Below are 12,673 nucleotides of genomic sequence, written 5' to 3' on the forward strand. Positions count from 1 at the left end.
CATCAGTAGGTTTTTCTTAGTAATTAAGTGAGTTACATCCAGGTCTCTGTTAGGTTTCTCAGCCATCCTCCCTCCCCCTTCATGTTGTCTCTAACCGCAGCCTCCCTCTCTCCCCGTGCAGCGTGTTCCAGGGGGGCCCGGGCTCCAAGGCCCAGCAGGCCGGCGCCATGCAGCCCAGTGGCAGGCACCTGCTTGGCTTCTCCCCAGAAGCCGAGGCGGGCCCCGAGCCCGGCCAAGGAGGCCCCGCTGCGTTGACAGACAGGTACTGCCCCTGCTCCACCAAAGCCCTGGCCCGTGTACTGAGTATTTACATGACCAGTCATCGTCGGACCAGGATGCACCTGTGCCTCGCTAAAAGACTGCAACAGCTCATTACTGGGTGCGGGTAAAGCGTGTGCGCGGGGGCTGATGACGGACTGTGTCCTAACGCCTACCTCTTTAGACCAGACTCCACGCCTATGTTTAGTTGGGGGGAGGGAGTTGGTGCTAGTAGGGGGAGGAGGGGGTTGTTTTAGGGCTTTGCAGCACCAGGCATGTGTGGCAGGACAGGGCGTTGGGACTGAGGCTGTACATGACACAGGTAACAGTTTATTGTTCTAAAGAGTAATCGATTTTCATGTGTTTTTCTCCCCAACCTCCTGGGAAATGGGGGGTCCAGTCCAACGGGCTCATTACGAGATTGCTTAAATAACATTCCTGTCTGGTACCTTATCCCCCCCGCCCCCCTCCCCCGCCATCCCTGTCTGACTTCTATGGGTGCTAGAAAACCCTGTTTCGCACCGTGTGTGTGCCCATGCCATGACGTGTATGCGTGTGTTGATCCTCGCGTCTGACTTGCCTCGCCAGTCTGTCAGAGTCCTGTGTGTGTGTGTGTGTGTGTGTGTGTGTGGTGTAGGTCTCGTTTTAATGCAAGCCATGTACGTATGGTATCAGGTTACCTGGTGACATTATGCTAAGATCAGGCAGGAAGGAACACATTAGCTCTGGCAGGGCACAAGATGACAGAACCGAGCGAGTTGCACAAGACAACCTTGGATATGCAGCCCAATCTCAACGTGTGTGTGTGTGTGTGTGTGTGTGTGTGTGTGTGTGTGTGTGTGTGTGTGTGTGTTACGGGTCACGGGTCAACATGGAATCATCTGTGAGGATTATGCGAGGATTTATGTTCTAACATATTCTGTCTTGCGGACCCAGTTCCAGATCATTGAGTACAGGATCAGTGGACATAGTGAGAGAACGGGGCCGGTGGGTTCTGCAGGGTGGGGGTGGGTATGGATGGAGATCTCGGGGGAGGAATAAAGCCTGTGGCAGCGGTTTCATTATGAAGAAAGGCCTTCGCAGGTGGGCACTGACTGTGGACGGCTTACGTCCTCACCTGGTCCCACATAATGGGGCACTTATACTGGCATGGCATGACGGCATCAGAGGGATACTCAGAGGAATATGTGCAGAAACCAGCCCCGGAAAAAACTATGGCCGAGAGTCGCTTAATGTACTTTCAACTTATGAAATGCTCATGTATACTATTTTTAGGACCAACCGTTTTTTTTCTTTTCTTCTCTGCAATGATGCATACCCACACTAGAGCCAGACAGGGTGGGCTAGCACGTTCTCCATAGCATGTGTGTATGTTAATCTCGATGGTTGCTTTCATGTTGAATGACGAAATCACAGAGCAGCCAAGCATCATTTACATTCAGTCGTTTAGCCGGCGCTTTTACCCAAAGCGACTTCCAAGTGAGGCTGGCAACAATCAAAGCACACAATCACTGTAAGAGCAATTGTAAAAATGTACGTAGTGATGGGTTCAGGATAGCAGTGAGAATAATTGGTGTTGTCCTTGGCCTCTCTGTTCTACTAACACCAGCTCTCTTTAATCCTGCATCTCAAAGGATCTGTCCTGATCTATGTGGAGATGGAAGTCAGCCATGATTTTTGTTTGACTCACCCCTTCCCTCAGTGTTCGCGCGGTCTGAACTCGGGCAGTTGACGATCACTTGACATCCATTCTATGCCAAAGGAGTGTTTAGCCTAGTAGTCCCAGCTGTAGTACTGGGAGCAAACAAGTGCTGATTCTGTGTCTAAACGCCACTGCGCATTCTTGCGGACTGGTTATGAGCACGGTGCTGGACTTTGGATTATCCTTTAACTATAGTGTGTAGCTTTAACACATGTTATTTTCATTAAATCAATATATATATACATTCATACATTGATAGATAGTTGGACAACTAACTACAAATTAAAACTCAATACAAATTAGGAAAGAAATCAAGGTTATCTGACACATTTCTATTTCCTTACGCAAGTTGCTTGGTATTAATCTATTGGGATAACATATATTATATTATGTCCTTTTTTCATATCTATGTTAACCACTCACAGTACACACACACACACACACACACACACACACGCTACCAGAGATCATGTACTTTCTCTCCAGCGCACGTCTGCATTTCCAAACCATACGTTGTATCCTCCAGACACTTGGCCGTCGGGCGCATGGCAGGCACCGAAGAATGTTGTTCTTTCAACAGAGAGCCTAATTGTCCCCACATTTGGGATCCGTGTGTTCCTCCAGGGTGGGTCGCTCGGTCGCATTAACCCCGCTCCCCACGGGAGCCTCACCTACGCTCAAACATGAGCTGCCATCCTGGCTCCCAGGTTCCCCCGTCTGGTGTTCAAAGCATTCCCCCGACATGTGGAACCTGTTGCGTTTTTTGTTTTTAATCTTAGTTTTTGGGAAACACTGTCATTCGATATTCTGACGTTCTTTTCATCATTCTTAGCCTCGATCGTGTTTTCAGTTGTTCTTGGTTCCAGTTGGGAGTTTCGTTAACAAGGGTGTCTGACTCAAGCTAAAAGATTCTGTGTTTGAACCCTAATGTCCTCCAGGCCTGCCTGAGAATCCCTGATTATTAATATGTATATCGGTTTTACAGTGTGTGGCCTTATATGATTGTTATCTTATATGACATGATTGACGAATAGTAAATCATTTCCTCTGTCTTTGTTCTGATGGTTCCCAGGTTCGAGGACAAGGCCCTGATGGTGGTCAAGGACCCCTCTTTCCTCAGGACCCCACCTGCCTGCCAGCCTCCAGTCAACAGGACCAAGTGCATGAAGTACGCCCCCCCCCTCCTCTCCCTCCCCTCCACTAGTTCAGATGTAACCCGGGACCAAGGGGCCGGTTCTGCTGGATGTCCTAAATAATAATCATAATCATAATCATCATCATCACTTGGACTTCAACACTGTCTCTTTTGTCGACCTCTTGGGGAGCAGGTTGGTCCATGAGCTTAGGGGATGGGTCCATCGCCACGAGGTGGAGCAGACCAAGTCCAGGCGCCTGAGTAACAGCCAGCAGAAACCCACGCGGACCATCCTGGTGAGTGGGAGAACCGCGACGCTCCGGATAAGTAGAGCGGTTTAGGATATTTCCGACTGCATTCCATTTGTATCTGTTGAACCGTTTACATGACGTTTAGTCACTGAGGCGACGGACGAGAGAGTCTGACGACATTTTAGGGCATTCAATCGAAATTGGAGCAACTGTAATTTAAAAGTGTGAGTCAGGACTGTGGACTGAGTGCAGAGTAGCTGTAGGAATACAAGGTCAGTGTTTTGGTGATTCAATTTAACTTCAACCTCAACAAACAGAAAACAACAAACGTCTGTTCATGAGATGTTCTCAGAAGAGATGTTTTATGATTTATGAGAAGTCTGGACCGCAAATGAGTTCCACTCAGAGTCAAGACCCCGTTCACTAGTAGACCCACCATAAAATCAATGTTAAAAGTGTCTCATACATATTTATATGCAGACAATACGGTTCTTGTGTATTCTATTTTCCGCACTTGTCGACAGATCACTACATGTCAATCAAGACCTCAGATTACCGTTACCCAAACAGCAGTTGAGTCAATGTTCAGATTTGTCCGTACACGCTAACGCCGAGTGCGAACCGGTTTTTTAACAGGCACTCCCTTCCTTCGCCTTTTCCGACCACCTGTTTTTCCTTCTTCCTCGCTTTCCCTTTATTCCCGGCCGTCTTAATCTGACAGCCCTGAGAGAGGGAACACACTGTCAGAGGAGGAGAGGTGTAGAATAGAGCCCCCCCTCCCCTCTGCTTCTTTTCCATCACGTCTTCTTTGTTTGTCTTGAAGCTCCACCAAATCCGCCAGTGTCAACGGTGGTGCATAACGTCATTCTCGGGTTCTTCTTCAATCATCAATGGATGGAATATTTACCATTTGTAAGCCACTGGTTTTTTCCCATCTGCTTGGGACCTGTTTACTCCCAGAATATCCAGTCGGGCCAAACATCTCTTGATTATTAAGGATCTTTTTGTTCTCCTTTCAAAGTTCCACACATGTGTTCTTGCAAGGTCAGCGGATTGGTGACTGACACCAGCTTCGCTTTGACTACAATTTAGGGGGGGGTCCATTAAGCAATGGAGTCGCATTCCTTACACTGAAGACATGATGGTCTACTTTACTTGTCATCCTAGATTGCTGGTGTCATTGATGTCTTATGCGCTCTCTCTCTCTCTCTCTCTCTCTCTCTCTCTCTCTCTCTCTCTCTCTCTCTCTCTCTCTCTCTCTCTCTCTCTCTCTCTCTCTCTCTCTCTCTCTCTCTCTCTCTCTGAAAGAAAACGAACAAGGACGAGGACGTCAACCAGATAGTGACGGTCCGATACACTGAAAACGCAGCGGAAAAGTGAGTAGAAGCAGCACCAGTGACATGTCTACTGTTATTTTCATAGAAAATGAACTAGAAGGATGAAGTGTGTTTGGGGCTGCAATGTGGCTACCTAGGCAACCAGTAGTTGTGGGGTGTTGATTTTGGCAACAATTTTTCAAGGCTCAAACGTTTTCATTAAAAAACTGGACAACATGAAAACAAGCTAGGCAGTTTTTGTAAGCATTAAAAGGATCGATTTACATAAATTCATTATAAAACTGAGATCACAATAGGCTTTCAGTGTTTTCTCTGGGGGAACTTTGTTGTTTTGATAGCAGGTCTTTATCCACTATGGTCGATTGTATATTTCCTTGCCAACAGTCGGATAGAGAACTAAGGTCGCTCCTTTTTAAATATAGAAAACTAACGTAAAACCCCATCCAAGTGTTTTGTAGCTCCAGCGGGACACGCTGTTGACCCGGCCGCCAGTGTTGTTGTTGCCCAGCCGCGGCCTCATTCTTCCCTCCTTTCCCACTGCGTAACTCATGGGCCGCTCACTGAGTCATTGATGGGGTTGGGCCGCGTTTCCCCCAAACCCCACCGCCTGCTAAAACAACACGGCCGGCTTAGAGGAGCCGACAGCAACGGGCGGAATGCATCTTGGGATCCATCTGAGATGCATATCTTCCTCTTTGCTTCCTTTTGGTACATGCGTCTTCCTTGATGCACAGACTTCAGGTTTTCATGCAGGTATTAGGTTTAGTCGTTTTTGCCAGATGCTATCTTCCAAAGTGACTTGAGGCTCTGAGCAAACAAAGTGCAATGCAATTGGGAGCAACTTTAAAATGGTGCTGCGTGGCCAAGTGTCTATAAATCAAGTCGCTCAGGGATCTGAACAGCAGTGCGGTATTTTCACTGAGACGCGGCAACACTGCAGCATTCCAGACCTAAATGAGAGCTTAGTGCAACCAGTGTCCGTCTGAAGATATCATCCTTTATACAACTTACTTCAGGGTCCTACCGTTCTCTCCCCGCAGGAACTCTGGCAGTGAGCTGCAGGTGTACTACGCCCCGCACCGCACCTACAGCGACTTCTTCGACGAGATCAACCGGCGCGGAGACACCTTCTACGTGGTGTCATTCCGCAGGGTGAGCGCTTTCATCCGTTCTCCCCCCTGACAACCCGCCACCGCGGTCTGGCCTACTGTTTTGTCGGCGGCAATGAAAGGCCATGACGCTTGAAAGAAAGACAACATCCTTTGATATTTGTGTGTGCGTGTGCGTGTGGGTGTGTGTGCGCGTGTGAGCTTTTTCAATCGTCTTCTGAAAGTAGCTCATTGCGGTTTAATTGAAACCATAGGATGCATACAGCTGACTTCCATTAGGGCGGATAAACACTCGAACAATTAACGCTAAAGAGCCGTGAAAATATCCAACGGCGTGTGCGTGTGCCGAGGTGGTTTACTGAGGGGCTGCGGTCACGGCATTTTACGACTGAGGAGCGGGTAAAGGCGGGTAAAGAGAGGAAAGGCACTTTGGCAGGAGCGGGAGACTACCAGAGATCTGATACCGTCAGCGCCTTGCATCATCACATCATCGAGATACGATGGCATGACGTCATTCTCAGACAAACGCTTTCATGTCCGCTCACGAGTGTAACGGAGGCGGCTATGAATGTAGACGCACCAAAATGAACCCTAAATAACACACACAAACACACAAAGAGAGCCACACGCGCACACACAGAGCTAGGGTTTGACTGTTGACGCCGTTCGATCGTCTGTTATTATGGTTACCAATCACCTCACTGAGGGGGAACACAGAGTCAAAGGGCCCAGACATAAGCAGAGACTTGGCCCCGGGGAAGCGCGTGCAGCCCCGGTGTCTGAATCCGGTGCGATACTTTGATTAGAAGGGGGAAGGGGGGGGAAGGTGGAAAAAAGGGGGAAACACTGCCATTGTCTTGCCTGTGTGCAGGTCCAGCGGTGTGGCCCCACTTTTTCCACTGATTTCATCACCGTTTATCCGTCGGTGAAACAATGCTTTTTGAATGTCAACCAATGAGCGGATGTGGTTCATGGACATGTTGTTTTCTTTGTCGATTCCCTGGTCGCTTCATTTTCTCCTCCTATTGTTATTCGCTTGGTGTATGGCTATTTCTAATGGCCGCAGAGCATTGGTTTGGTTTATCGGCAGTCAAATCACATTATTTTTGTTATTATTCACATTGGGTCATTTTGGGTGAGGAACCAGGTATCATCCTCAAAATATGTGTAATGAGAAAACACATGATCCAGTTGGCGTCGTCAGTGATAATCTGACGCATTAAGTGGTGCAACTCTGGAACAAGCAATGTTTATAAGGCTGTTTTACAAGACTAATCATCTGGGTTTCAAAGAGCCACAACAAAGCATATTGACCTGATCTATGACATATCCGAGTGCACAGGATTACCTTGCTGTTCCCTACTGACCCTATTCTGTTTCAGTATTTGCAGGGCTTGTGTTGTTTTTGCCAGTGGATTTGCCTGTTTTTGGTTTCCTGGGTTTCTAGGGTGTGTGGGGAGGGCTTTCTGTATCCGTTCCAGGATCAGTGTCATGTTTTTGCAAGGCCCTCCAGAGCTTTGGATTCAATCTGAAATTGATTATCGGTTTAAAAAAAACACGTGTGTGACACACACTCCAGACTTGTGCACCACCCATGGTGAGAATCCAAAGGCTGGGGTAACGGTGGCCTTTGGGTGCCCTTGCCTAGAGGGGTAGTGTCTGCCTTGCTGAGCTGGATCCTAAGTAGGTCATGGTGGGGCGTTGCAGCTGTAGTGAGTAACTCATAACTCCTCAAGTGAGAATTATCCTCAGCGGGGGAAATAAAACCTAGCATTTAAAGTAATTGTAATTTAGTACAGGTAACCGAGTGTGTCATGTTTCGTCTCTTTGATTCTTGTGACACCTAGTGAATTCTATAATATAAGCACATCTTAGTGGGCTGAGGTGATGGAAACGCTGTTTTCACCACCATTGGCTACATAGAATTTTCATCCAATGAGGTTTCAGGGCGGTTGTCATGGTAGGCGGAGCGGACTGTGTCAGCTGGTCAAGGCTGCAGGTGCCTGATGAAGTACAGTGCCCCTGTGCCCACAGCATTGGTTACAATACCAGGGAAACGATTCCATATCAGGTGGATACTTGTTTAGAAAGTATTTCACAGATGGATTCTTTAAAGAACGCATGCTTTCATACTCAATCGCCAATATGTAAATGTTGGGGATATGATTAGATTGTCTTTATTGTCCGTTTCAGGAAATAAGGCCTCACAGAACACAAATAATAGAACACAATAAAACATCCAGGCATTTCCATGGTTAAACTCAGGTGAAAAGGCAGATCTCAGACTTTCAGCGTACTGTTCAGAGTACAATATACTGAGACGGTTCTATGGCCACTTCATAGCCGAACGTCAGACGCCAGGTCCTTGGATGTACGCTGGGGGAGAATCAAAAGTGTCTCACTGTAATCGATTGTGTAAAGTTAGCTGAGACTGAGGGTTCGGGGGAACTTCAGGGGATTTCGGGGGCATCTGTGTTTGTGTAGGGGGAGGGAGGAGGGGGGGGGATGATTTCTGAAGGAGCCGCACCCACATTTGTTTGCACGCTGGCATTCGTTCTCCCCCCGCAAGCTCTCACAGCGGCTGTCATCATGACACACAGACCGGGCTCCCTGTCATTGACTCTCTCTCTCTCTGATTCACCAAACACAAGGCAGCAGTTCACTCAGATTCCAGGGGACTTTGATTCACTGCGTTTGTAGTTATAGGCTCAAGGTAAATGACTACAGCTTGTAAATCGAGTGGCCCCAAGATGGAGATATCCCAATTATAGTGTTTCTCTACGCAACTTCAAACATTCAAACCAGGCAATAGAAAGAAATACTCAGATGGGAGCATTTTGATTTCAAGGAAACATTACCGAAACTGGTTTGCTCCTCATGGCTTTCATGTAAATTATCCCTTTAGGCTCTGACCTTTTTGAATTGACCAAAGTATGATATATTATCATCTAGGTGTTGAACAACCTCCACATACCTACTCATACCTACAAGCCATTCATTAAGTTGTTCCAACATGTACACACCACGATGAACAAGCTGAGATATATATACAATGCTTCAATGGGCCTCTGTCTCTTTGTCTTTTGTTTGCAGGACCATCTTCTGCTTCCTGCCACTAGCCACAACAAGGGCAGGCGGCCCAAGATGTCCCTGGTGCTGCCCGCCATGAACATAAATGGTAAGAGTTGTTCTGCAGGACTCGGGAAAGGACGCCTGCGAGGCACCTAGCACCAGATGAGGGCCGTTCTGGGAGCGCTTTCCACAATACCTCTCGCTGCAAATATGCACTTTTAGGCGCCCTTCACATTTAGAAAACAAAGAGTTGCTTTGGCCCACTTTGCATCCAGCGTTATTTTTATGCCTCGGCTAATGGTCCAATCTCCGGCTTTGTTTGAGTTCAGTTTGACTTGTTTTTCCTTTTCTCCACAAGCAGGGGAATTCTCCTCCCTCCTCCTTGACATCTCTATTTAATTTGCCATCATTATTGTACAACTAATATAAAGTTTACAACGTTGCACTCAAAATACACAAGCGTCCAGAAACACAGAATAACAGGGAACATGGAAACACCCATTTAGTGGCCGGTTGTATAACTGGGCAGTTCCCAGGTTCACAGCTCCTCATGGAAATTTGGAGAAACGACTGAGATCTTTTGTCCATGTTGTGAAATACAAACGAATTATACCCAGGAAATGTTGCTTCATCAATTGCAGCGTAGGGCACTTCCACTATTCCATTTGCAAAACATGAGCTTGACTCATGCCCGCTCACCTCGCCCTCTGTGACACTGGTTCCTTTGTAAAACGTTATCGCGACCATCACAGACGAATGAGACAGATAGGTAGGATTAGGCATCGTATCAAAGGAGGCTCACTCACGGGTCTGTGCTGCAAATCAAAGCAACCTAGCGAACAGCTTCTCCCGACCATAGACCACGAAGAAGAGTGAGGATTTTGGGTGTGCTGCTTGGGGCCCTTTGACCTTTTGTGAGTAACTCCCTGCAGTGGGGGTCTGTGTTTGCTATGGCAACACATGGATATGCACTTGGGTCATTATTTCCGTGTCGCAATTTATCTGAAAAATAGACTGAGGAAGTATTAAGACAAACAATCATTACACTATTAACATTCCCATTCATTATGCTGAATATATATATTTTTATTTTTATTTTTTATTTTGTTCAATAAGAAGCGCAATGAACTCATTTGAAAGAGGAGAGGAGGGAGGGAAGACGACAGAGTTCTGTGCGCGGCCGTTGTGCGCTAGCGGTCATAAAGATACGACTGTGTTGTTCTTGGCTGCCGAGCCGGTTCTGTTATCACTGATCGCCTTGTCTTGTCTTGTCTTGGATTCAATCATGTTTGTCATGCAGCCAGCCGGGACGGCCGGGAGTGAGTCAGTGTTATACGAGCCTCATGCTCAGCAGGGAAAACAGGGCCGTTGGGAAATGTTGTTTTTTTGTGTTCGACTTTTCTTTTCCTTTTTTTTCTGGGCTTCGAGCGCAGAGTTGCTTTCTCAGATGAAGATTGATGAAGGTAAACATTGTTCTTGGTGGGTCTGGTCAGCAGAGAGTCGCCTCGGGCAGTTCCTGTCCAGATGACCCGTTGAGGCGGTGGTTCAACGAGGAGACTTCCTTCCATCCTTTCTCGCGCCCCCAATGCCAAACAGATTAGGGAGAAAGCGAACTCTGAACAACACGGTAGATGCCACGAGAAAGAGAGAAATAAAACGCTATCCCCATTATCGTGGATGTGCGCAGACGTTGCATCGGCTTCCCCTCGTAGTGAGACCTGCATCTGGCTGTAAGAGCCGTTTAAAAGCCCAGAACTAACACGAGCCGACAGGACACAAGGTCTTCTCTTTATTAGGTCAGCGCTGATGCGGGCTCTGTAGCAGCACACGACAGACATGGTCTTCGTCAACAATGTATGGCTCTGTGTGTTCCCCAGATGACACGCAGCATCCGCAGAAGGCAGCGCTACATTCATGTCCTCTTTGTTCGAAACTCCAGAGTGATGAAGTGCGACTGTACATCTTTTGCGAGGCAAAGTCCTTGTTTTTTGTCCTCCACCTCCTCTCCCCTCCCTTTCAACTGCGTGATTGCTGCACTGCAAAGGATAATTCTTTCCAGCTTCCTCCTTCTCTCTAGGAGGAATTCCTCCCCTCCCTCCCTCGCTTCCTCCCTCTCTCCCTCCCTCCCTGCCTCCCAGTCACTAAATAGCTTTCATCTGGAGGAGGAGGTGGATATGGGCCTCGCTTTGGGAGCAATTGTTTGGCACGTCCCGGTCAATAAGCCAACGAAGGAGACATGAACTTTGATGTCGGTCGCAGACTGACTGCACTTCCACACTTTCCACACAGGTTTTTATTTACGTATTTAAGTCAGTTGACTCTGACCTGTTAGATTCACTCTCACAATAATCTCCAGTGAACACAGGCGCCATGACTTTTAACGTGTGTTTGTTTAAGGCGGTTGTTCGTTTTTTTTTTTGCCACACAGTTTGTCGATCCGTTTTGAGGCGGGGACGGACGTGGTGTAGGGCTAGCGTGCTGGAGATACTGGGTTATATGCCCAAAGTCCACACACTAACCTGTGGACACTGTAAGGGTGCGCTCACTTTTATAGTTGGGTTAACTTGGTCCAAACCACTTGGTTGCAATGTGGCACTTTTATCCCTGCCTCGGTCTGTGTTCCCACTGCGATATTCAGAAGAGGATCAACCTGTGTAAACAGCGTGCGTTTGCAAACGGCATCATAATCTGGTGTGAAGGCTCCCCTACTTTCTTGGGGGCGGCTTCAATTGAAAGTATACATGTTTAAAAGCCTATTTGTTAAGCGCTGCACGTTCGTAATGTGTGTTTGCTGTGCTTTCAAATTCGTGGTCTAGTTCAACTGGTGACACAGCCATGGCTACAGTGTGACATTGAAAGATTGTCTCAGCCGATAATTAAAGATAAGGAAGATTATTGCGGTTTGAATCCCCTGAGGGGAATTCCCAGGAGAAACATGGTTAAATCGGTCGGCTAAGTGGGCCTTATAGGCACCCAATTAGATCCCAATTTCACTCCATTGACTTCAATGGCCTCTGGGGATTGTGTGGTAATTCATCCTGATCTTGAAGAGTGACTTCCTTTTCGACGCCGTGTCAAACCGGACCAATCTCCTCTATTGATCCCACCAGAGAGGGCCTATCGCGTGTCCATTTTAAAGACGCCCTCCTCTCAGGCATGAGGGGGATTAATCACTTCTCGCTCGGCCTGCTTTCACCGGGAAACCAGGGCCAGCGAGCCCTCTGGAACAACTCCAGGTGACGCATGTAAACGGGACCAGGATAGAAGAGTCCCTAGTATTGGGGTTAGAGGAGCCTCTTTGTGCGTGGGTGTGTTTGCTGCGCTGGCATAATGCCCTCTTAAGCTGCCGGTGGGATGGAACTGAAATAATTAGACTCATGTGACCAGTTTGAATAACACCAAGAGAATGGTTTTCCACCCAGCGTTGCTACCTTGAGTATCTTCAGAAATCAGTGTGTTTGGAATTTGTGTTTGCATTAATCAAGGTTAAGGTATATCTACTTGGATTGAGGATATTAAAGCAGTAAAACCCTTGTGTCTCCTTAATTTGGTATCGACCAACAAAATGCCACGATGCATCCTGATGCCCAAGCCCTATACCTCATTCTCATTACTGCAAGGCACTCCGCTCTGGCAGAGCATCACCGGCCTGGGTCTGCATTGCGTGACTCTCAACCCTCTGTGAGGAATTACAAATGGATCTGCTGTGAAACACTGAAACCGCCTTTACAAAAACGTCCTCACTCTTGTCTTGCTACACTAGGAGGGAGTCATATCTGGTGGTATGCAGCATTTGACATATTATCCTG

At 47.5% G+C, this 12,673-nt stretch overlaps 1 protein-coding gene across 1 annotated transcript in view; it reads left to right on the top strand.

Moving 5' to 3' along the window:
• The window catches only part of atf6 (activating transcription factor 6), a 33,635-nt gene that overhangs the window by 17,163 nt on the left and 3,799 nt on the right, over positions 1 to 12,673 (top strand). The window contains exons 10-15 of the mRNA XM_084473194.1: positions 122 to 262; positions 3,033 to 3,128; positions 3,289 to 3,391; positions 4,655 to 4,722; positions 5,724 to 5,835; positions 8,886 to 8,970. Of these exons, the coding sequence (XP_084329320.1) occupies positions 122 to 262; positions 3,033 to 3,128; positions 3,289 to 3,391; positions 4,655 to 4,722; positions 5,724 to 5,835; positions 8,886 to 8,970 (605 nt within the window). The remainder of the gene's footprint in view (positions 1 to 121; positions 263 to 3,032; positions 3,129 to 3,288; positions 3,392 to 4,654; positions 4,723 to 5,723; positions 5,836 to 8,885; positions 8,971 to 12,673) is intronic.

This window comes from Micromesistius poutassou (genome assembly GCF_964030765.1).
Source record: "Micromesistius poutassou genome assembly, chromosome: 9".
NCBI lineage: Eukaryota > Metazoa > Chordata > Actinopteri > Gadiformes > Gadidae > Micromesistius > Micromesistius poutassou.